The sequence below is a fragment of the Microtus pennsylvanicus genome, chromosome 10 (assembly GCF_037038515.1).
Source record: "Microtus pennsylvanicus isolate mMicPen1 chromosome 10, mMicPen1.hap1, whole genome shotgun sequence".
NCBI lineage: Eukaryota > Metazoa > Chordata > Mammalia > Rodentia > Cricetidae > Microtus > Microtus pennsylvanicus.
Genome location: NC_134588.1, coordinates 26,477,031 through 26,500,886, shown reverse-complemented (window position 1 = coordinate 26,500,886; position 23,856 = coordinate 26,477,031). Strand labels below are relative to the sequence as shown.

Here is a 23,856-nt window from a genome sequence, read left to right as displayed (position 1 = left end):
GAGAGGGCCTCGCTTGCCTTCCGTCGTGAAGCACACTCGGCATGGAGCAAATTGTGTTTTTCTTCCAGCTAGGACAATTTGCTTAATTTTTCTTTGAACATTGTCCTTTTTTCTTTAAGAGCACTAATATGATTGATTGGTGTTTTTGTAAGTCTGGTTCAGTTAGTTAAGCAGCAAATCTCTGGTGGTTTTGTTGTTTTAAATCCCAGTGAAGACTTTCGAAAGGGTATTATTCAAGAGTATTGTTCTAAAACAACTGAATTTTTTTGTTACATAAAAAGCTTAAGTGATTTTATTTTTAAAACTGAAAACATATAACACATTTTACTACAAAAACATTTTAAAACATGGTCATTATATAAAACTTAAATGAAAAGGAAGAAAATAAATACATATGAGCATGTATTTAAAATTATATTTACAAAAGGAGGCACTTTTGTATATATTGTATTGTAAGTTTAAGTCATTCAGTTATATATTCTAGTTGTTTTGGGGATTTCGTTTGTTTCTTGGTGGAACTTTCATATCTGCTAGGCAAGAGCTGCACCACCAAGCTCTGTGTCTGACCCATATTATATTTTCTAAACATATGCAAATCTATACAGAGAGATAAATGACGCATTGCCTAGTTCACGGTCCTCAGTAACTGCTATTCATTTTACCATCATCATTATTAATCCATTCATCAATCATTCTTAAATTACTCACTGGTTATTTGCCATGTATTTACTATATCCTAGATTTTATGCTACTAGTTGGAATGTTTAGAGTATAAGAGAAAGAAGATAATGAAGGATTAGGCATATACAGAGAGAACTTTGATTTTGACTTCATATATTTCTAACCAGTTTCTTAAAGGCATGAATATGTGTGAGCAGCAACAGAGAATGGTGCTAGGGGAAGCATCACACAAACTAACTTTTGTGCTTGGTTTTTAATATGAGTAGGTCAAACAGGATTGTGAAGGAGACCAGAAATTATTACTAAATTTATTATTAAAAATATTTTCAATTCAGTTTTTATTAATTATTTGGGAATACCATTCATGTATTTGCATTTGTATTTCCATACATACAATGTATTTGACCATTTCCCCATTCAACTCCTCCAGTCAAGAAATTTGGAGGATGCCAGTTGGTAGTGGTGCACAGCTTTAATCCCAGCACTCAGGAGGCAAAGGCAGGCAGATCTCTGTGAGTTTAAGGCCAACCTGGTCTGCAGAGCAAGTTCCAGGACAGCCAGGGCTACACAAAGAAACCCTGTCTTGAAAAACTAAAATGGGGGGGGGATTTTAGGAGCTAGGGAGACAGCTTAGTCTGTAAAGTGCGTGCCACACAAGCATGAAGACCTAAGTTTGAACTCATGTAAAAGAAACCAGCTAATTTCTTAGCTGGGGAACAGAAACAGGAAGATGGATCCCTGGGTCTTACTAGCCAGTCAGTCTAGTGAATTGTTGAACTCCAGGTTCAGTGAGAGTTCTTGCCTCAAAAAATAGAGAGCAATTGAGGAAGATGCTGTGACTAACACTGACCCCTATATGCATGCATACATATACACTCCTAACAAAATAGAAGAAAGAAATATTGTACATGAAAATCCATACTTAAGACTGTCCTTCAGAATTACTGCTTTGTTTTGTTTTGTTTTTTATTTATTTTTTTGCTTTGTATTATTTTTTGAGACAGGGTTTCTGTGTATAACAGTACTGACTATTCTGGAACTCAATTTGTAGACCGGGCTGGCCTTGAACTCACAGAGCTCTGCCTGTCTCTGCCTCCCGAGTGCTGGGATTAAAGCTGTGTACCACCACCGCCCAGCCAGAATTACTTTTTGACTTAAATGAATCTGTAATGTATATATTCAGAAGTTGATATCTGCTCCCAAACAAGAAGGCTGATGAGATGCCTCAGTGCTTCTAAGAACTCACTGGTCTTAGAGAAGACCACATCCAGGCGCTCACAACTGCCCATAACTCTAGATCCACCCTGGCCTCTATGGACACCAGCACTCACATGTCCATACAGAGATGCATAATTAAAATGAATTTTTTTAAAAAAGAAATAACTTTATTCAAACTGATGACCTCTAAAATCCTGCCTAACTGTTCCCCTTTTATCTCAATACAGTGGGGTCCTGTAGCCCATTTCCTGACTTTGGTGACCATGGTACTCCTTGTCAAATTATTGTGCACATTGCTTTGACTATTAGAAATTAGTTTTGTTTTATCTAGTAACAAATTTGCATGTATTCATTATTTTCTTGACTAAATCTGAAATATGTCAGGTAATTTATCTTCTGATAGCAGCATTTTTGGTGGTGGTTTTGAAGTAGGTAAACTGAGGGGCTGTCTATGTTTGTCAAGCCATGCAAAAAAATCAGAGCGGCACATTTGGAAGTTCCCTGCTTTTGGAAAGTTGTAAAGAGATCCCTCGTTACGGCTTGACTCCTAGGTAGTGTTTTTAGGGACCATGTAGGCTTTTGAGATAGTTTTCTGACTGCTTGTAACTGTCATCAGATTAATTTGCCCATGTGATATCAATTAGAAAATTGAAGTATGCCTTACAAAGGTCAATTGCTAACAAAGTCTGTGGAAAACTAAAATTTTAAACTTGAAGCAGTTTTTAAATATTATCTAACCCAATCTTTTCATTTGAAAGCTTTGGAAAAAATTGACAAACAAATACAGGGGGATGGCTAGCTTAAACGAGGCCTTCATCAGTGGCTGAACCCAGAACTCAGGTCAGCTGCTCGTCACGGGCTTTCCTTGTGTGCCCTGCCCTTATTATAAGAAGGGAAGTCTTTTCTGACCTCCTGTATTTGTGTTTGTCACTCATCTTCTATAGTACATCATCCCTCAGCGTTGTCTTCTTTTTCTTGTTGCATTATAAAAAGACTCAGCTATTTCAAAGGAAACTAGGGAGAAAGTAGAGCCTTACCTTTCCCCAATGCATACTTTTCCTCCTGTCTGCCATGGAGTGAAACTAGATTATTTTGTCCTTTCAGAGATTTTTGTGTGCATAGGCAACCGATGATGTATCAGTAAGTGCCCCTTAACACAATAAATGACACTGGAAATTGTAATAAATGGGGACTTAGTAGTTAAGAGTGCCTGCCTAGCATGTATGACACTGAGTTCCATCTTCAACTCTGCAAGAGAGATGTTATGAAGTAAATGTAACGAACAGAAGTGTACCACTTTCACTGTCTTCCACTTTACTTTGATAACATTTTGAACATTATTCATGTTAGTCTAAAATGATTTGTCCCACATATCACACAGATCCCTTTCCAATAGCTGTACAAAACTCCATTTTATAGTTACATCATCTTTATTTTACCAGTTCTGTGCTGTGAGCAGGAGTCCTCTCTGGTTGACCAAGCATCATCAAAGCCTTAGAAAACTAGAGTTTCTCCTAAATATTTATTTTATGGAAAATTGGAGTATGGAATTCTTTTTGTATAATAATTTTTCATATATATATATGAGTTTTTGCCTTCATGAAGTGCCTTCAAAAGGCCAGAGGGCATTGGAACCCTGGAACTGTACATAACTAGTTGTGAGCCACCTTGTAGATGCTAGAAACTGAACCCAGGTCCTCTCTAAGTACAGTAAGTGCTCTTAACTTCACTCTCCATCACCAAGTATGGCATTTTCAAATGGGAGGTGAAATGAAGAAGGATTGAAAACTTGGCTGATAAAATAGCAAAACCAAACTATCTGAACTCTTAGGGGTAGATTTGGGTAGGACAATAGGAGAGAAGGTAGTCCTTTGTCCATTAGGCAAGCCAGTAGACTTAGAGCTGTGATCTGGTATATTATAGAGAGCAAGTGAGTGTGTATGCGTGTGCGTGTGTGGTCTGATTATTATAATCTTGATATTCTGCCTAAGTACCAAAAAGCCACTTAGTCCTCCCTTGGCTTTAGCTGCCTCAGCTCTGTTTGTTCAGCAACAACTGAATCCTTCTACCTCACCTCCACTGTTAAAGGCAGGATTATTTATCCCCAGTCCTGATTTCCAGGTGAGATAAGGAAGTGATAGATAGCAGTCTACAGACTCTGGGATTCCTTTCCTTTCCCACCTAGATGCAAAACCCACCTTGTTTTAGGTATGTAGAGTATATCTTGATACAGTTTGATCCTTTAGTATTTAATGAAACCTGAAAAGGTAACATCATACGTCTTTATCAGATTGTTATTTGTTTTAATGGTTCACCAAGTGACAGCTGAAGTTACCTAGTGAGTTGTAAACATGAACTTGGGGTGGGGGAGGGTTGGGAATTGAGAATAGAAACATGAGTAGATAAAGGAATTTTTATTCATTCCCTTTCAGAATGTTGGCTGTATTGTGAACATTTTGGTCTTGTGTTGGAGCTTCTTGGATTTTCTTCATTAAGAAACCTTTGAGACTCCTGGGATAACTTTCCAAAGATAGGCCTTTTGGGATTGTACTATTAGCAATGGATATTTCCTAGAGGCTTTTGCACTCTGGGTCCTAAGTATGATTCCAAACCCACAATTAGGCATTGGATGGGGATTAGGATATCATCCGGGGAACACTGACAGTAAGTGAGCTGACAGCTGGAACAGATGGGAAGGGGAGGGTGACAAGAGAGCCTATTTTCATGCAGATGTTCTCATGGAAAGGCATAAAGGATCAGAGAATGGGCCTTCAATAAGACAGCAGAAACGATTTAGCAGAGGATTTGTCTGGTTTGTTTCATTTAGAGTAGGGATACCCTTAGGGACTGGTTTTGTGATTGCAAGGAACAGTTTATTCAGAGGAGAATGAGATTGCTCACTTATTTATTCATTCTTCATATTTATTAAGTTCTGCTATTTTCTAGGAGTGGCACTAAGCATCATGGATGGTCGGGATAATCAATGACATGGTCTCTGGATAGAAAGACACCAGAGTAAACCTTCTGTGATAGGGCTGTATGAGAATGGTGCCATGGGGATTTACAGGTTATCCATAGGGCCATGTCGGCGAGCACAAGAGGCTCAGGGACCATCTCCCAGAAAAGCAGGTTTTCCTGCTTTTTAAGTGGGAATGAGAGGGCAAGCTCTTACTTAAAAGTTCATACTATATAGAAAAATATAAAGTAAGAATATCTCAGAACTTTTCATTTTTCTTTATCATTTATGAACTAGAAATGGTCATAAAAGTCAAAGGCTTGAAATACAATTCTTTTTTAATTAGTGCACAGTAAAAGACAGAACTATTATTATTATTAAAATGTTTCTTTGGTGGCGTAGACCCAAGTCTTCCTAGTAACACGTGGATCATACTCTGGGAGACCATTTGCTTCTGAGTTAAACACCATCATATGAGCCAGTGCAGCAGAAATGGCCAAGGCAGACTCAGGGTCTCAAGAATGGTTGTAGAAGAGAGTGGAAAAATGCTCTCACCTAGCATTACCGCTTACTAGCCTGCGGTTATACCCTCCCTCTCCTAGAATTGTCTTCTCATCTCTAATAAAGAACTACTAATATCTTCCTCGTATATGTATAGGATTATTGTAAGGGAGAAACAGACTATGTGCTAAAATAGTTAGTCTAATGTCTCCTGGGTTGCTACTAATGTAAAAATAATGACTACTATAAAATTTTGTTCTGATTCTCTTTGTCTCTGTAATGTAGTAGGTGTGACATTTTATGATAATGCTTCAGAGCACATACCATTCTGTCAGACTTCGTGTATGGATACTATTGTGTGATTAAAAAAAAAACTTTCCTAGGAAGACACAACACATACTTCTACTCACCCCAGATAGAGAGCCCATGACAGACCATAATACAGATACCATCAAAGTCCAGTCAGTTTTATTGAAGTTACCTGTAGGAGTATGGGTGCAGTGTTATTTTCAGGAGCAGAAATGACTTAAAGACATCTTCATCACCAAAGCTCTCAAGAGCTAGGCACCTGGGGCACACTACATAGCCTGTATAGGCAGCTCAACAGGTTGAAGAGTGGCCTTTCTAGGTGGCTTAGTCTGAGCCTCCTCCAGGCTGTGTGGCTGGCCTCTGCTTCTTTTCAGGCTGCCCAGCTGTCCTTTTCTTCTTTCAAGCAGCTGAACTTGTTTTGAGAGTTTTCTTTGCCCCTTAGCTTGTCTGATAGTGACTTAGTAGTCTGTATTATTTATACTTGGGAGAGAGGGGCCTAGTAAATCTATTCAGTCTCAGGAACTTCTTGGGACTATTTTGTGTTGTTTGCTTCCTCTCTTAAGGAGCTTCCCTGGGAAGTGGAATGTTTCAGTGGGGATGTGGAGGACTCCATCACTTTTTTGATCCTGAGCAATTTCATTAATCTCTTCAAATCTGCTACCTTCTTCCCATTACTCAAGTAGAGAAGGAAGAATGATAATAGATTTTGTGAATTATCCAGTCAAGCATCGTCTCTCACAAACCAGACAAGAGCTGATGAGATGTCAAAACTGTAACTGCAACATAGCAATCGTACTCCGCCTACTAGTGCAGGTGTGATGGCACAGCTCATCTTGTGCTTGGAATTTGTATATGCATATACTAGGTGGTAGCCACTCCAGCTGAGCATGCAGAAACTCCCAACTTTCAGTAGATGAGATTTGTTAGGGTCTGACTTAGACAAGGGTGTTCTGTGGCTGAGGTTTACCATTGGCACTACTCCTGTGGTGATGAAATGTCCCCTGGAGGAGCAGGCTATCAGCCTAAGGGGCAGATAGCAAATGCATGTCTTCACACCAGTGAAGCTGAGGCTCAGGAAGGTTGTCCACTCTCCCTGCCATTCTCTTTCTTTACTGGGACTAAAGGAAACAGGTGAAGGACTTTACTTAGAAAACAGTTTTCTTATACTGGCTAACATGAAATTCATAGGAAAATACTGTGTAGGTTTGGACCCACCATGAAAATCAGCAAAGAGAGAAAGATTTTTTTTTTTAAGAATTTAAATGGACTTGCTAGAAAGTGAGTCAGAGAGTCAGGAATCAAATGCCTTCTCAAAGGCAATTGTGTCTTGTGTTTCTTCAGGAATCTAAGTTCTCTTGTTTCTCCTCTTCCCTTACAGAAAATGAAGGAGTACTTGGAGGGTAGGAACCTGATCACCAAGTTACAAGCCAAGCATGACCTCCTGCAGAAAACCCTGGGAGAAAGTGAGTGTGAACATGCGCTGCTGAAGCTTGGTAGAGCAGAGAGGCCCAGCAGTACTCTGAATCTGAGCACATGCCTCCATTCCTCAGCCAGCTAGACCCCACTGGCTACATGACTGTGTTTCCTTTCCTAGCCTGTTCTTTGTGAAAGTACTCCTCTAAATGGCTGCTTGAGTGATGGGGAAAGGGCAATGTGTAATGGAATGCTAATATACATGAGCTGTTTCTTTAGATGGAGTGTGCCTGCTTTCCACTCAAACCCATCCTTCACCTCCCTGCCACACCTGTGGTAAAGGGGTCTCAGGGTTATCTTCTCTCTAGACACTTGTTAGAGCTCCCCAGACCTGGAAAAAGAAGGTCCTCAGATGGAGAGAGGAGGGCAGACTTGCTGCTTCTTCAGCTTCCAGGGTGAACATTCATTTCCTTTCACTTAAATAGCAACCATCTCTCTCGTGTGGCTGCATTAAGACCAAAGTGCTGAACGGGCTGTATTTTTCTCTGGCAGTAATCTTAACCAGACACTGGAAAGTATTGAGGCAGAGAACTGGACAGACATTCTGGACTTTCTCTCCCCAGTCAGCCGTCAAACAGAAGGCCAAGGTTGAAGAAGAAGCTTTCCCTGAGGTTGTTTGGCACCTTGCCCAGGTCTCCTGCCTAGCTTTCAGCATCATATGATTAATGGGATTCCCAGGTTGGGGATGCCCTGAATGTTCTGCCCTCCTCCCTACCCCACTAATCTCTTTCTTAAAGATGAGGCCGCAGGGAGCATGTGGTCTCATTGGTGACAGATGTGCCTGCACTCAGACACAAGTCTAACATTTTAAAATAAATTCTTGAGCACTCATCAGACAAACTGTGAAGTATAGCAAATTTTATTAGACTGGCTTTTTAGCTGAGAAACCAGAATCCCACTTTTCAGACCAGACTCATCTACCCACTGTTATTGCCTTGTCCTTGACCTACCCTGGACGATTCCCCCGAATTTTTTTTCTCCAGTACATTTGATCTTGGTTTTTTTGTTTTGTTTTTACATGTTTGCTTTAATGTGAAAAGAGTCCTTTAGTACCTTCCGATCTTTTCCACCCAAACACTTCAGATCTAGGCATGAGGGCCAAATATGCTTACAGAAAGTCTTTACTTTTGGTTTACCAGATTGCTGTGTGGTGAGTTAAAGGGAATGCAGCCTAAAGAACCATTTGAAGAAATTTATACCTATGATTTCTTTTTCTGAAGACAGTCTCAACATAGCCTGGAAGATAGGGAAAAGGGCTTTGTATGTGTGCGTGTTTATACACATGTATGCATCAAATTATGCTACGCTAGAGGGATGGAGGTTGACCATTGGGGCTGCAAATTACCATAATTTAAAGATGACAAGTTCCAGAGATAGAGAAAAATAATAGCTATAAATCATCCTATGTGCAAATTATCATGTCCCTGCCTTCTGTAAGGGTTTGTCACCATAATATAAGAGCCTCTGATTCTTGCCACAGAGGGATAGTTGATGTGTATGAATATTCTAGTGAGGAAGTAGGACAGATGTTGAAAATAATGGCTCAGAATAATACTTTTATGGATGAAAACTGAGCCTTTGGTAACAGGCTGTTGGGGGTTGCCAAAGATGAACTGAACTATCTTAACAATTAGCAACACTTTAAATACAAGAAAAAAAACTCTGCCTTCCCCATCCCTCCGAGTTGCCTTTCCTGAAGTCTGAATAAGGAGTATGAGAGTTGATCTCTTCTTTCCTGACTCACTGCCTGCCAGGGTTTCTCACTGATTTATCAAGACTGATCAAGCTTCATTAACTATTGGCCCAAAGAAGGCAACATTTTACATCATGGTTTATGTATGCATATATGGATATTTTTATAAAACACTTTTTTACCAACTTAAAGATTTTCCATTTCATTTTTCAAAGCTAACTATGGCCCATGAAAGTCTTAATCACCTGTCATTAGACTGAAAGCCATCGTTTACTAGCCACATGGCTACTGGATCTTAGCTCTGCCTTACTGTCAGTGCAAGTTAACAGGAGAGTTTAGTATGATTCTAAAACTAGAAGCTATGTATCCTCTCCCACCTCCCTTTTCTTCCCAGACTCAACTGTGTACATATGTGGTTTGCTTATATACTGACAAACTTGTTCCATGTCCTGTGTCCCCTAAAGTACCTCTCTCCACCACTACTCACATCCTAGCACATACATGAAAAGCCAGATTTCATGTATGGGGAAGGCTTACAATATTTTTTTTCTCTAAAATATGATTTGACTTGTTCTTCCCGTACATCCATGCCTGTTTTCTCATTTGAAAAGTAGAGTTGACAAGGTTCAAAGATATTGATGACTTTGGCGTGGGAACTGGAGAAGCAAAGTTCCTGCCCAAAATGAAGTTAGGTCAGTCCTTTTCTTTTCTGCTACTGGCTCCCTAGGAAGATATGAAGGGTATGGTAATTCCTAGGGTGTACAACCCAACCCACCCCTTCTGCTGCAACAAATAACATTTCCCCTTCTCTTTCCACAGGTCAACGGACAGATTGTAGCCTTGCCAGGTAAGTGGCTCTGGGCAGGGATAAGGAAAGGCCCAAGGTGATTGGATGACTTTGCAAAGGAGTAGCCTGAGGCAAGAGTTGCTTCCTTCTCTTTGCCTTACTAACTTTATCTCCTCTTGACTGGCTGTGGTGTTGCTACCATTTAGGGAAGTCTAAGCAAAATAAGTCATGGGAGTTATCACCTGATAAAAATCTTCCCAGAAACTCCCAAAACCACTCTATTGCAAGGATAATAAACATCAGACTATAGTGTGTCTTGTTAACCTCTTAGCTGGGAGACTTCAACACGTGACCTTGGGGAAGTCTCCAACACAGAAAGATTAGGTGATAGCATTTGATTTGATTTTAATACATGGAAAAGATGATAGGCCCTAATTAGTGATTGTTGGTAGATAATGAAATATTATATTGCATTGGCTTGCCAAATAGCACTGGGAGAAATCTTTGCTGATATACAAGTATGCAACCCTCCCAGTCTTTCCCCACCTTCCCTCCCTCTCCACCTCAGCCAAATATTTTCCCTCACAGTCATTGATGCTGCTATGAGCTGGCAGAAAACAAGACATTCATTCAGCCAGCACCCTCAGATGCCTAAAAATGTGCTGATTTAAAGGAGAACACGCTTTAATGAAGCAGATTGCATTGTATCAAACTGACAACTCATACAGTCATGAGGCCATTTACAGTTATAGACTCATTATTTAGTGATAACTCAATTTGATCTTCATCATTCTGTCATAGCGGATTACAGCTCAGGTCCTGTTACTATAGAATTTGTGAGGACTGGAGGGAACTAAGATAAGTGAAAGTCTGTATAATCTGTCTCCTGGTAGTAAGGTCTTAACTTCATCAGAAGTACCGCGTTTCTGGAAAGCCTAGATAGAGCCAAACTGACGTCCTGTGCTGGATTATTTCCCCATTTGTAACCTTGGACTATTTATCTCCCTTCTCAGAATATCATCTCCTCTTGTTAAAGACAAGAGTATTACGTTAGTTTAGAGAAGCACTAGGATTTCAGAAAGGTGCCTTCAGGGCAGGCTGGCAGAGAGTCAGAGCAAGGCCCAGAACCCCTGCCTGGCTCCTACCTTCACAAAACAGGGCAGTGCTGCCCTCTTTGTTTTGAGTAGTATGCTTCTGTATCTGATACACTGTGAGAAAAAGGCCAATACACCTAAACACGGCTTGAGAAGCACTGACAGAGGGTCCCTGGAGTTCATTTCAGTCTGAATGTCCTACCATCTAAATAAAAATAAAATAAAGTAAGCATTCATTTTCTTTTTCCAAAGAGTCTCAAAAGAAAATATATATGCTTTGGTGTTTATTATTGTTTCCTTTCAAACAGAAAGATCTTAAAATTGTCTAACATGAATCTGTTTTACTACAGATTAAACCATTTGCCTCCTGTTTAAGTTTTAAACAGTGGTAGGCATTAAAATCAGGGACCTCTGTGCTTTTATGAAAGAATAAAGTTTATTAGACTTTTGTTGGGAAATAGCTAGCCAAGTCTCTTAGCTGTTTCTGGGAATGAGGGCAATAATGTGATGTGTTCCATTACCTGCTGTACAGTTGTTTTACATGATTTAAAGTTTTACTCTGAATTTAGGAGTGGTTGTCTCATTCTGTCCCTGTTTTCTTTTTCCTTCCTGTTGCTGGACTGGTCCTTTCTGATTCGGTGGGTCAACCACAGGCGTAGCTCAACCGTGAGGAAACAGGTAAAGAGCCAGCAGAGCCAGATTGTTCAGCCTGGCTCATGAAAACCGAATACCTGCCACAGTCTGACTGAATTCCATGGCGTGCCTCCTCTGACGTTATGCTTGTGCTTGGTTGTGTCTTTACTTACCGTATGGTTGAGATTGTAGCAAACACTCATTTAACTTCCTGGAATTATCATAGGCTCTGTGATTTATTCTTGTTGTTAGTTAGGTTTGGTTTAAACGTGGACAAATTGTTCTATAACTGCCCATGACGTCCTTCTAGGAGTCCCTACAGAGGCCTTACAATTCCTCACATACACACTGACGCACCAGCACTGGGGTAGCTGATCCTCATTCTAAAAGTCTTTTTTAAGTTTGTAGGCTTTGACTGCTTCTGGTTTATTGTATCTTAGCTGTATTCCTGACACTCCATTATAAAGTACTGTGAAACAGTTTGGGGTATGTTACAAAGGAAGTGCTCAACTTGATAGGTTTGCATTGTGGCTTTCATCATTGTATTAAAATCTACCACTGAGCAGCCAGTTCTCACCTGTGTTAGGAGGACTCTTAGCAGTGCCCTGAGTAATCCACATCAGGAGAAATCTCAATACAACTGTACTTACTTTAAAGTAAAAAGAAAATGAATTGAAGCCTTTTTTTTTTTCAGTAGCAATATTCCATTCACTAGTTAGAGCCAGCAGTAAGTTCTGAAGCAACTTCACATTCCCTAAGCATCTCACACCAGCTTTGCAGGAGGGAAAGTTAGCAAGAACGGGTGGAAGGCAGTGCTCAGAAATATCATTCTGTCTACCCAAGAAAAAGCTGACCCAGGCCTTTGAAAAGTCTTTTGCAGGACTGGAAAGATGTCTCAGCAGTTGAGTACTTGCTGCTCTTCCAAAGGACTTAAGTATATCTGAAGTCAACCATGTCATACCACTTACAGCTGCCTGTAACTCTAGCTTCAGAGGATCCAACATCCTCTTCTGGCCTTTTAGGGTATGAGTGCATATGTGACAAACACACACATATAAATAAAACTTTTTTAAAAAAATGTCAATTGTAATCATGCAAAGAGGTCCTGGACATAGGGCAGTCATCAGATGCAGAGGGCACAGGGTTTCTATACTGTTTGCAGCCCCAGCACTCAGTTCACGGATCTGACTACTCTGGTTGGTGGGCAGTCCAGCTATAGAAGTCACTTGACACAGGCTTCTTTGTCTCCTCAATACTTTTATTTCATGTGTATGAGTGTTTTGCCTACGTGTATATGTATCATGTGCATGCCTGGTGCCTGCAGGAAAGTCAGAGGAGGATGTTAGATCCCCTGGAACTGGAGTTACAGATGTTCATAAGCCACTGTGTAGATGCCAAAACCAAACCTGGGTCGTCTTCTGCTAGAGCAACAAGTCTTCTTAACTACTCAGCCATGTCCCCTAGCCTTCCTTTTAACTGTGGATATCATTTTAATGAAAAAAAAAAATCTTTTTTTTTTTTTTGTTGTGTGGTGTTTGGTTTTTTTTGTTTTGTTTTGTTTTTTGTACAGCATCTTACTTACTATACTTCCCAGTCTGGCTTTGAACTTGTATTCCTCCTACCTCTGTCTCACAAATTCTGGGATTACAGGCACTTGCCATCAGGCCTGGATATACTTTTTTAAAATGATAAAAATTTCACTGTAACTTTCTACCGTCTTATTCCTATAATTCTTTCTTCTCCTTTATCCCTGGATTTCTGTTAAAACTTGAGAAGAATGGAATGCCTCTCAAAGATAATTTGTTGCATTTTAAATTAATAGGCATAAATTTACAGACTAAGCAACCATTCTTCCTTTATCGCCAAGAATAGTCTTAAACTTGAAGTTTATTTCTTTCCACTTCTGACCTAATCCTAGACCTCTTGCACAGACCTAGAGCATGCATGTGGGAGCTTTGTGTCTTCTGCTGTAGCTGCAGGAGTGCTGGAGTTTGGCACGTAGTGTCTGCCCGTGGCTGGGGTCACCATCAGCAGGGAGTGGCACCATCTGGTTTACATTGCATACTGCTGCACTAAAGCAGTTGCAGGCAAGATATGTTCCCCTGGTACCAGGTTTGCATCAGAGTCCAGGATTTACTGCATGCCCCAGTACAAAAAGGGCCTTGAGTTAGTTGTTCTTCCAGTTTCTCTCTAGCAAGAATTTTTTCTTAGATGGTCAGAACAGTAAAATCTTCTATAAATAACCAAGAAATCAGTCTTTGTTTCTTGCAAATCAGCTAAATATAAAGAATAATGTGGAAACTTACTTTCCTAAGAGGCTGTGTTCAAAGCAGCTCTAGGCATTTGCTAAAAAGGAGGACCCTGCCCCCGCCCCTGCCATCAGGTGTTACTTACAGGCATCTTTGTTCCACTCATGCCCTCATTTTCTCCTACCCATCACCTCTATCACCTCGTTCGGGGCCTTGATTCCATGTGCTTTCCTTAGGTGTGATCCACTCTGTGCTTGTCTCTTTTCTGAAAGATTTATTTATTTCATTTTGTGTATATGGGTGTTTGGCCTATGTGTATGCCTGTGCATCTTATATGTGCAGTGCCCATGGAGGTCAGAAGAGAGCATCAGATCCTCTGGAACTGGAGTCCACAATGGTTGTTAGTTGCCATGTGGGTACTGAAAACTGAACCTGGGCCCTCAGCAAGAGCAACAAGTGCTCTTAACTACTGAGCCATCTCTCCAGTCCCAGAATTTTAAACTCTTACCGTAAGTAAGTGATAAATGTTGATGGAGATAAATAATTGTTTAACCTGTCTCAAGCATCATATAGTTTCTACATGTATCAAAATTCCACATAGTATCCCATTAACAGATTTTATATACCACTTAAAAATAAGTTTTAAGACAAAAACAAACCTAATTTCATAATAAAAGAAACCATATCAAACTGTGTGGATATTATATAGTTATCATCTTGATAGTTTTCTCCTGTAAATTACTGACTGCTGCTCTACTCTTTTTTCTAAATTATGCCAACTGTCAATTCCCTCCAACTGATTGAATGGAAATTTGCCCTGATTGTCCTAAAAACCCTTTCCAACCTAAGGTTATATGATTAAAAAAAAAAAAAAAACATTGTGAGCAAAGTAATGAAACTGACATTGATTCATTCTGACATTGAGAAAAGAAGGGAAAGAGGAAAAACAATAAATGGAAAAATACAGAAAGTGCTGGGGAAGCTATATGCAGTTAGTGGTGACATCTAGGTTTTGTGGGTGTCATGGGGACACAGAGCACAACTGAGGAAACGAGTCACTTGTATCTTAGAAACATCACAGGAAGCAGTGAGGACAATTAGAACATCTGAAACCGAAGCCTCTGTGCTGTTGTTCCTTGTTAGACTCTGCCTTACACTCCATTTTAGCTTTCTATAGTAGGACAGGCAGGCATCTCTGGCCTACCTTTGTCTGCCCCAGATTATCCCTTCAAGTTGTTTCTTCTGGTGGACTATTGGAGGCCTTGAGCATGCAGCTTTGGTGCCTTGTTTCCTGTCATCCTACTGTTGGTAGGACATTTCCTGCACATACAGACAGAACTTTGTATTCATATAGTTTATTAATGCCAGGAACCTGTAAGTATGCCAGTCAGTGTCTTTCTTCTTTAACTTCAGATAAATCTGGGACCAGAAAATTCTGCAAATTCATTTCTGCTACCTTCATTATCTCTCCTGATACACCATTTCCTATGAATGGAGGCTTTTCCCGTTGCAATAGTTGAGCCTAGTTTTCATTAGAATACGGAAGAAAGGACCAAGATTCTTCCTCTAAGTTTCTTTGGGCTGACTGGGAGAAGTCCATGATCTTACAAAATGTCAGATCCTGCCGCTGTACCTGAACAGCTAGAGGAAGCAGTCAGGTTTGGGGGGAGGAGTGCCACAAAGATGAGCTTTTGGAGCTAGGTGTGGTGTCACACTCTGTTGATCCCAGGGAGGCAGAGGCAGGCAGGTTTCTGTGTGAGTTCAAGGCCAGTATCACATACCTACTGAATTCCAGGCCAACCAGGGCTACTTAGTGAGACCCTGTCTCAAAAAAAGAAAAAGTAATAATAATAAAATGAGTTTTTGTGACACTGAGACCTTTCTGGCTCCAGCTCCACTTCAGCAGCATCCTGATCACTGGCAACCTTGGAACCTGCACAGGCCAAGCCATCTCTTCTCTCAGCCTGAGACGCAGCTGCTTCCCTTATAGTAGCCAACCCCATGGCCACAGTTGAAAAGTCCAAAGCCAGATGGGTGCAGCCTACCTGTGAACTGGGCAGAAGATGCAATGGGTTCACCCCACTGTAAAGTTTAGTCTTTCCTGAACATCTGAAACAAGGGTATAGAGCCATACTTACTGTTTTTCTTTCACACAGCTGAATTATTACTCATGTAGCTTCATTATTGATTTTTAGTAATAATTGGTATGCAGTGTTTGCTACTCTTACAGGATACAGTATGTGTGACAGCAGAGTCTTTGGTAACAGAAAATTAAGTCCTGGCTTTTCTATTTACTAGTTATATGATACAAGCAGACATTTAACCTCACCAAGCCTCATTTCAATATTATCAAATGAAAATAAACAACAGTAATAATAATAATACACCTCAGAAGCAATCTATCTAAAAGACTATATGTGGCCCAACACCTCTATAAGTGTAGACATTATTGTTCATGTAACTGTGGCTGGAGAGATGGTTCAGTGGTTACGAGCACTGGCTGCTCTTGCAGAAGACCCAGGTTCAATTCCCAGCACCCACATGATGGCTTATAGCCACCTGTAACTCCAGTCCCAGGAGATCCAGTGCATTCTTCTAGCCTCCTTGGCACCAGTTGTACAAGGTGCACACAAATATGCATGCAGGAAAATATATATAGTATAAAATAATATATATATGTTTTAAGCTTTATTTATATATACTATTGGTATATATTCATGTACCAATAGTATATATAACTAGCCCTTCCACCAGTCCCTTCCTCAGTTTGTAGACAGCAACTTGGAAACCCATATAAATCAATTGGCACAATCAAGATTATATAGCAAAAAGACAAAACAAAAATGGACATCTGGGAAACCTGCTTTACATATTCGCATGTTCTTCTTGCTATTTACAAGAGTTGCTTTTTCTTTTCTTTCTTACCGTTACTGTGCCAACTTGAACAATCTTTCTTTTAGATTTTTAAGCTTTATTTTTTTTTTATGTGCATGGATATTTTGCCTGTGTCTGTCTCTTTGTCTTCTGTCTCTCCCTCTCCCACCCCCCTCCACCGCCACCTCCCTTTTAAAAGCCCCTTGCTGTCTTTTTTAAAACCTTCTGCCACCATTTCCACCACCATAAACATAGCCACTACCATAGCATCAATGCAGTCAGGCTGGGCATGACCAGGTAGCAGTTTTATCTCCATTTTGAGACCAAACTCACTTCTCCTATCCTTGTTTCTAATGTCCATACTTCTTTTTTGTTTTTCAGGATTCCAGTCAGGCAATTCCTCTGGTGGTAGAAAGCTGCATTCGGTTTATTAGCAGACATGGTAAGCAAGAACAAAGCTTTGCTCGTGTTTGTGAGAAAGTCAGAACGTCGAAGAATTCTTTGTAGAGCAAAAATAGAGGTAGTTGAATTGGAGAGATGGTCAGTGGTTAAGAGCTCTTGCTGCACAACCACGAGGACCTTAGTTTAGATTCCAGAACTTACACAAGGACAGCAGGATTTTTTTTTTTTTGGTTTTTTGTTTTTTCGAGACAGGGTTGTTTCTCTGTAGCTTTGGGGCCTGTCCTGGAACTAGCTCTTGTAGACCAGGCTGGTCTCCAATCACAGAGATCCGCCTGCCTCTGCCTCCCGAGTGCTGGGATTAAAGGTGTGCACCACCACCGCCTGGCAAACAGCAGGATCTTAGGCACAACTTTACTCTAGTGCTGTGGAGGGCAAAGACAGGAAGATCTCTGGGGCTTGCTGGCTGCTACCCAACCTAAAAAAATTCTGAAGATTCAGGTTCAGGGGAGAGACACTGCCTCAAAGGACTAAGGCAGAGAGTATTAGAATAGAAAACAGCCAACACTATTCTCTGGCCTCTGTTAGCTACACAGAGGCACATGTATACGTATATGTACGTATATGCCAGAGAGAGCAATAGAGATTGCCTTCCCATCCTCACATTCTTAGAAAAGGAATAAAATCTTACTTATTCATGTAATATTTTCTCCTTCAGAAAGGCCATATCTACATGTTGAAAATAGAACATATTTGACTACTTACCATGCTCTAGCTCCAGAGTTTTAAAAGCAAGCTACTTTGTAAAGAAGTGCAGCTAGGCCCAGTGGTAGTGCTAGTGAAGCCAGTATTATAGCCTGGGTGTGTGTGGGTATCTCCTATAGCATAGTCCAATCATTTTGTCCCATTGGCTGTACCAGAATGGTTTGAAACAATTCCATCCTCTAATGTTGCACTGACTGCATATATTTGGATTTTTGTCTTAATTTGGTCTCAGTGATACAGTGTCCCCACAAGCTTAGTTGATAAATGTCCTAAAGTTATGTCCATCTTTTGTGTGTCTTCAGGGACTGGCTCCTTCTCACTATCTGTCAAATTGTACTTGCCCTTCTGTTTGAGCAAAGCTAAGAAATTTACTTCTTAGATTTATTTCTGAAACAGTAATTATTTTAGCATTCTTATAGCTTGTCCTGCTTTCCATCAACTATATATTTTTAATGTTATCTTAGTTCACTTGAACTAAGAGCACTGTTCATCATTATTGAACAATCAGCAAATACTTTATAAGCCCCTGACTAATGCTTAGCACCATGTATTGCCGAGAAAAAAAACATAAACAGAAATAATACACTATTCTTGTCTATAAGTGGTTTTATGATGCATTTGGAAGAAGATAGGCAGATAGTAAGTTAATGAAAAGAAATAAAGTAGTAGTAATCGACAGTAACAGAGTAAGACATTTACAAGATAGCAGTAATTAATACCAAGGAGCTGGCAAAGATGAATCCAAGCTGAGTTCAGTAGAAGAATAATTATTGGTTTTTAAAGAACAATGGGAAGAATTTGTGGATTCATTCATCCAGGCATTCACTTGTTCATTCAATACAAAGTCTATATTGGTTGCTTGTTATAGACCAGTAAAAGGGTTCTTCCTGAACCTTTTGTTCCTCTGAAGAACAAACATATGACTTGTCAATACACAAATTGACTTCCAATATTTCTGGTGCTGATGTATGTCATGAAGAAAAGCAAAGCAAGGTACAGAATCGAGAACGGAGAGCAGCACTGTTGTCCCAGATCACAGAAAGCGTCTTCACATTTAAGTAGAGTTGTGAAGAAGAGGGGAAAAGATGTGTCCATCTGAGGAAGAGCATTCTGTAGAGAGAGAACCAAAGTGCAGAAACTATTGACTTATGTAAGGAAAAGCATACAGGCTGAAGCAGGAGTGAAGAGAGGCTGACAGGAGATGAACACAGGCCAGGTCTCCTATGACTTGATTGGCTACAGTAGGTATTGGCTCTTATTCTGAGTGAGAGGGGAAGCTGTTGGAAAACAAGAATCATATATTTGAAGGGTCCCTAGGTGCTGCCTGGAGATTAAAACCAGAAAGAAGGAGGAAGCTTCTACAGTAAGCCACAGATGTCTTAATACCCTAGACTAGTAGGGTATTAGCCATGGTTTTAGCTGAGTCATGAAGATTTCCATTATTGTGGCTTGAACATACCTATCTCTACACCTGCACAGACACAGTTTATGAAGAGACAAAAATAGAGGCCATCTGTTTGGGGATGAAGACCAGGGCAACTCAACTTGAAAGCAATTTTGGCAATATCTAGTAAAACAGTATATGCACTTATCACTCAATTTGGTAATCTCTCTAGATATTACTGTGAAGGTGGGCCTCAAAAAGTATTTAAAAAAATAAAAGCAAACCTGTGCATAAGACTATTTACTACAGCATTATTTATAATTGCAAATATTAAAATCATCCTGAGTGCCTATATGGAGAAGAGTGATTGAAAAACTTACAGTATGTCTATATAGTGAAATAGTATATCACTGTGAAGATGGTGAGCAAGGGTTCTAATAGGCTGGTAAAGAGAGATTTCTTGGCTATATTGTTAAGTCAAAAAATACAAAACAGCGTGTATTGTGCTTTCCCATAAGAATGAAGATTTACAAATATATTTACTATATGTGTCTTCTCATTTCTACAGAAAAATACAGGAACAGTGAGTCTAGAAGCTTGTATTTTGCTGGTTGGTTATTATAAGTAGACAGTAGATGCAAAAAGAGCAATGGAAAATAAAGAATGAATATATTCTCTTGTGTGGTTTTGACTTTAATGTTAGGGTTCCCAAATTTTATAGATAGATAGATAGATAGATAGATAGATAGATAGATAGATAGATAGATAGACAGACAGATGGATGTGAATAAAAGCCCAAATAGAATGTGAAGAATAACAAGTTCACCTAGCTACATTACAGATGAGGAGAATGAATCGCTAATAAATGACTTTAGAAAACAATATTTTGATTATAAACTTTAAACTTACAGTTTGGTTGGTAAAGTGCCTACTGTACAAGTTCAGGAACCTGAGTTCAGATCTCCAGAACCCATATAAAAAGTTGGGCGTGGCAGCACATGCCTGTAACCCCAGTGCTAATTGTATGTGGGATACAGAGTTGTATGTGGCAGATCACTGAGCCTCATTGCTCTAAAGTAGCAAAGATAGAGAACAATAGAGGAAGAGATCCGATATTGACCTCTGACCTCCACACACACATGCGCACATAGATGTATACCCCCCACACTAACAAGTACCTGCAAGGCTAGACACACTCAAAGACAGAAGGATATGTGTGTGTATGTATGTATATATGTATATATAAAGAATTAATACTTTTTATCACAGAAGTGTCAGTTAACAGTACATTGTTGATTTGGGATTGTTGGGGTTAGATGATATTAAGACATGGTCTCACTGTGTAGCCATGACTGGAACTTACTAGAAGAACCAGGCTGACAATGAATTTGCAATAATCCTCCAGCCTTAGCCTCCAGAGTGCTAGAATTATAGGTCTGAGCCACCACTTCTGGCCATGGTTAATTTTTTTAAAATTTTAATTCAGCACAAAATAACTAGTCAAAATATTTGTCTAGCTGAATTGGCAGTTTGCCCAAGGAAAAGATTCAGATCCATGGATTCCTTAAAAGCTATGCTAAAATATTTTGTATATGTACATTTAGTGGATTTATAACCTTTGTTAACCTCGAAAGAGTCTATGGCACACTAAATGCTAGAAATTTTTACACTCTATTATCGTATCTTCTGGAAGATAAATATTATAATAGATCCCATTATGTAAATGAGGAAACTAGCAGTTTTCATAGTGGTGGATCAAGGTGATCCATGAGGATATTCCAGAGGAGAAATGTGAGGAATCTGTAGTGATATTTCATTTGTATTTTAATAAATAAAGCTTGCCTGAGGTTCAGAGAGTAAAACAGCTGCCCTGGTCAGTCTTACAGACCAAGCAGTGGTGACGCACACCTTTAATTCCAGTAGCCACACTAGTTTAGCATAAAAACTGGGTGGTAGTAGTGCATGCCGTTAATCCTAGCATTAGAGAGGGAGGAGATAAATGGGAGGAGATAGCTCTCAGTCAGTCTCATTCTGAGGTTTCCTGGAGTCAGGATCACCGTTTTGGTAAGAGCCAGTGGCTGACTATTTTGCCTTTCTGACCTTTAGATTTAACCCCAATATCTGTCTCTGGGTTTTTATTAATCGTGCTATGGGAACCACTAAAATTAACCATGAAGGGATTTTTTTTTTAATCTACCGTTTTCAAGAAAGGAATGTGAAGTAGTTGTTGCAACAGTCAGTCTAGGAGTTACCTAGGAGAACAACTCTTAGCAAGAGCTAAGTCCAGCAGGCTTTGTGTCAGTTCCAAATAGTTTGCCTAAATCCAAGGGATTTTCATGTGTTTATGTTAGTGTGTGCTAAGAAGAAACAAAGAATAAAGATTATGGATATCTTATTTTGGTTATACATTATAGCAAATAAATCAATTGTTTTCTCCTTTCTGAAAAATATATTGCTTCTCCTCTCAGGATTATCACACCAGGTACTCTAAAGATTCTGTCTGGTCAGCCAGTGAGATAGCTCAGTGGATAAAAGTGCTTGCCTTGCAAGCTGGTATGTGAGATAATCCTCAGAACATGGACCTCCACATGTGTACCATGGCACATACACACATGCACACGCAATAATGAGTGGTTATTATCTAGGGCATCTATTCTCTAGGAAAACTGTAACCAGTTGTCTGATTTCCAACAAGCTCATCTCTCATTTGTTCTTCCTTGGTCCCACAGGCAAGGCTACATTTCTTAACCATTAAACCTACCCTCAAGAAGTTGTGTAGTACTTCCACAGCTAAAACACACCAAGTAGCCTGGTTTGAGATGACATTTCCTTTTACCCTGTGTTTCTGATAAATCCTTGGGTGTGTTTCTGTTTCTGTCAGAGCTTTGCTGTGTATGATACATTCTGTTTTTAAACAGCATTTTCTGACTCTCATGCCCCATTTGGTAACTAACGGTACCACCGAACTGGCACTAATGGGATTTTACTGTAGCTTGCCATACTGTGAGGAATATTTTAGGGATTACCTTAGAGGCACAAACAGCTTACATTTTATTACAAGCTGGGGAGTCACATTCCCTTCACTGACTTTCAGTCAGATTTCTACAACTTCAGTCTTGGCCTGTGTGGTTTCAGAAATCTTAACTAATCGAATGTTCTGAAGCATCTAGCAAAATCTAGCATTATTTTGTTTGTGTTTCTAGAATCAGTCTGAGGTTTATATCAAGACCTTTGGAGGATCACAGAGAAATGTTGACAAAGGATATCTAGGCTTGGAGAAAGACTGAAAATCCTGATACAGCTAGGGTTATTAGCTGAGCCCCTCGGTGGGCCAGTCCCTGGTGATGTTACAGTTGCTTGTGTGGTGTTCTCTGTTAAGCTGTGTCTAAGTACAAACAGGCCAGGATGGCTCTCTCCCATCCTCTGCACTTGCAGACCAATAGGCCTCTTGTCTGACACTGAAAACTAAGTCTGATTGCAGCCACAAGACTGCCTTTAAGGGAGATAGCTCAGAGGTTAAGAGCTCTTGCTCATCTTCCAGAGGTCCTGAGTTCAAATCCCAGCAACCACATGGTGGCTTTACAACCATCATATAATGAGATTATGGTGCCCTCTTCTGACAGGCAGGCAGGAAAAAACACTGTTTATATAATAAATAAATAAATCTTGACACACACACACACACACACACACACACACACACACACACACAAAACAGCAACAAAAACTGTCTTTGACCTCTGTTCCTGGTTCTTGCTATGTTTTCCCCAGTCCCCTCATCTAAAGATGGGATTACTGCTAACCCTGACCTTGGAAGGTTATGTGAGGATCAAATGCTTTATATGTAATGGCAGTGGCAGTAATTATATAAGGATTATTTTTCATGACTGTCTAATCCTGCAAAACCATGAGAAGAGAGTTTTTTATACACTTCATAATACAGTCTTTACATGTTTTCTTTAGAAAAGGATGGCAAGCAGTCAGGGATCAGTGCCTAGGACAGGGACTGACAACGTTGTCTGTTGATTGTTCATTTTTGTTTTTATATCCTCTGTTTTTCATCAGTTCAGAAAGCATTTTCCCCTAGAATAGTGGGATAGTGTTAAAATGCTAAAGAAAACATAACAGCCTCAGTCTTTCTCTGGTAACCTCTCTAATGGTAACTAATGCCTGACCTGCTAAGACCCACTTCCATTCCTAACCACAAGCAATAAGAAAACACCACCCAGTGACTCCCAGTCTACAGGTAGGAAGAATAAACAACAACCTGGGAATCTGGCTTGGAATCAGAAGAGGATGTGAACATCTTTTCCCTTAAGTCTTTGGCCAGACGCTTTCCTTATGCTAATGCCTCATAATCCTTCCAGAGACTTTTCCAACATCACTGCCCTGTTTTTCCTCCTTTATCATAAATCAGAAAAGACAAAATACTTAAATGCGTGGTACCAATGGAGATGGGTATTCTACTAATCTTGGCCTTATGACTATGAATTTGCCTTTTTTTCACTTTGACCACTCTATTTTGTGTGTTTCTAGGCCTACAACATGAGGGAATTTTCCGGGTGTCTGGATCACAAGTGGAAGTGAATGACATCAAAAATGCCTTTGAGAGAGGTGAGGTGGGGATAAAGATCTGTAAGGTAAATGTCTCAGCCCTGGGGAACTGGCTCCAGCTTTCCCCTAAGAGATAGCCTGTTTTCTCTGTACTTTCAGTAGGTACACAGAGAGATGCTGAGGCATGTCCCAGCTTCCTTCTTTCTTAGCCCCACCCATTCTGCTTCATTCCTGTGATGATCTGCCAAAACCCAAGTAGTTACTGTATATCCAGACAGTTAATAGC

At 39.9% G+C, this 23,856-nt stretch overlaps 1 protein-coding gene across 7 annotated transcripts in view; it reads left to right on the top strand.

Annotated features, from left to right (window-relative positions):
* Srgap2 (SLIT-ROBO Rho GTPase activating protein 2) overlaps positions 1 to 23,856 on the top strand; it is a 218,821-nt gene that overhangs the window by 168,700 nt on the left and 26,265 nt on the right. For all 7 annotated transcript variants that reach the window (XM_075987879.1, XM_075987877.1, XM_075987878.1 and 4 more), the window contains exons 11-15: positions 7,044 to 7,128; positions 9,651 to 9,678; positions 11,366 to 11,390; positions 16,850 to 16,910; positions 23,553 to 23,630. In XM_075987879.1, coding sequence (XP_075843994.1) covers positions 7,044 to 7,128; positions 9,651 to 9,678; positions 11,366 to 11,390; positions 16,850 to 16,910; positions 23,553 to 23,630 — 277 coding nt within the window. The remainder of the gene's footprint in view (positions 1 to 7,043; positions 7,129 to 9,650; positions 9,679 to 11,365; positions 11,391 to 16,849; positions 16,911 to 23,552; positions 23,631 to 23,856) is intronic.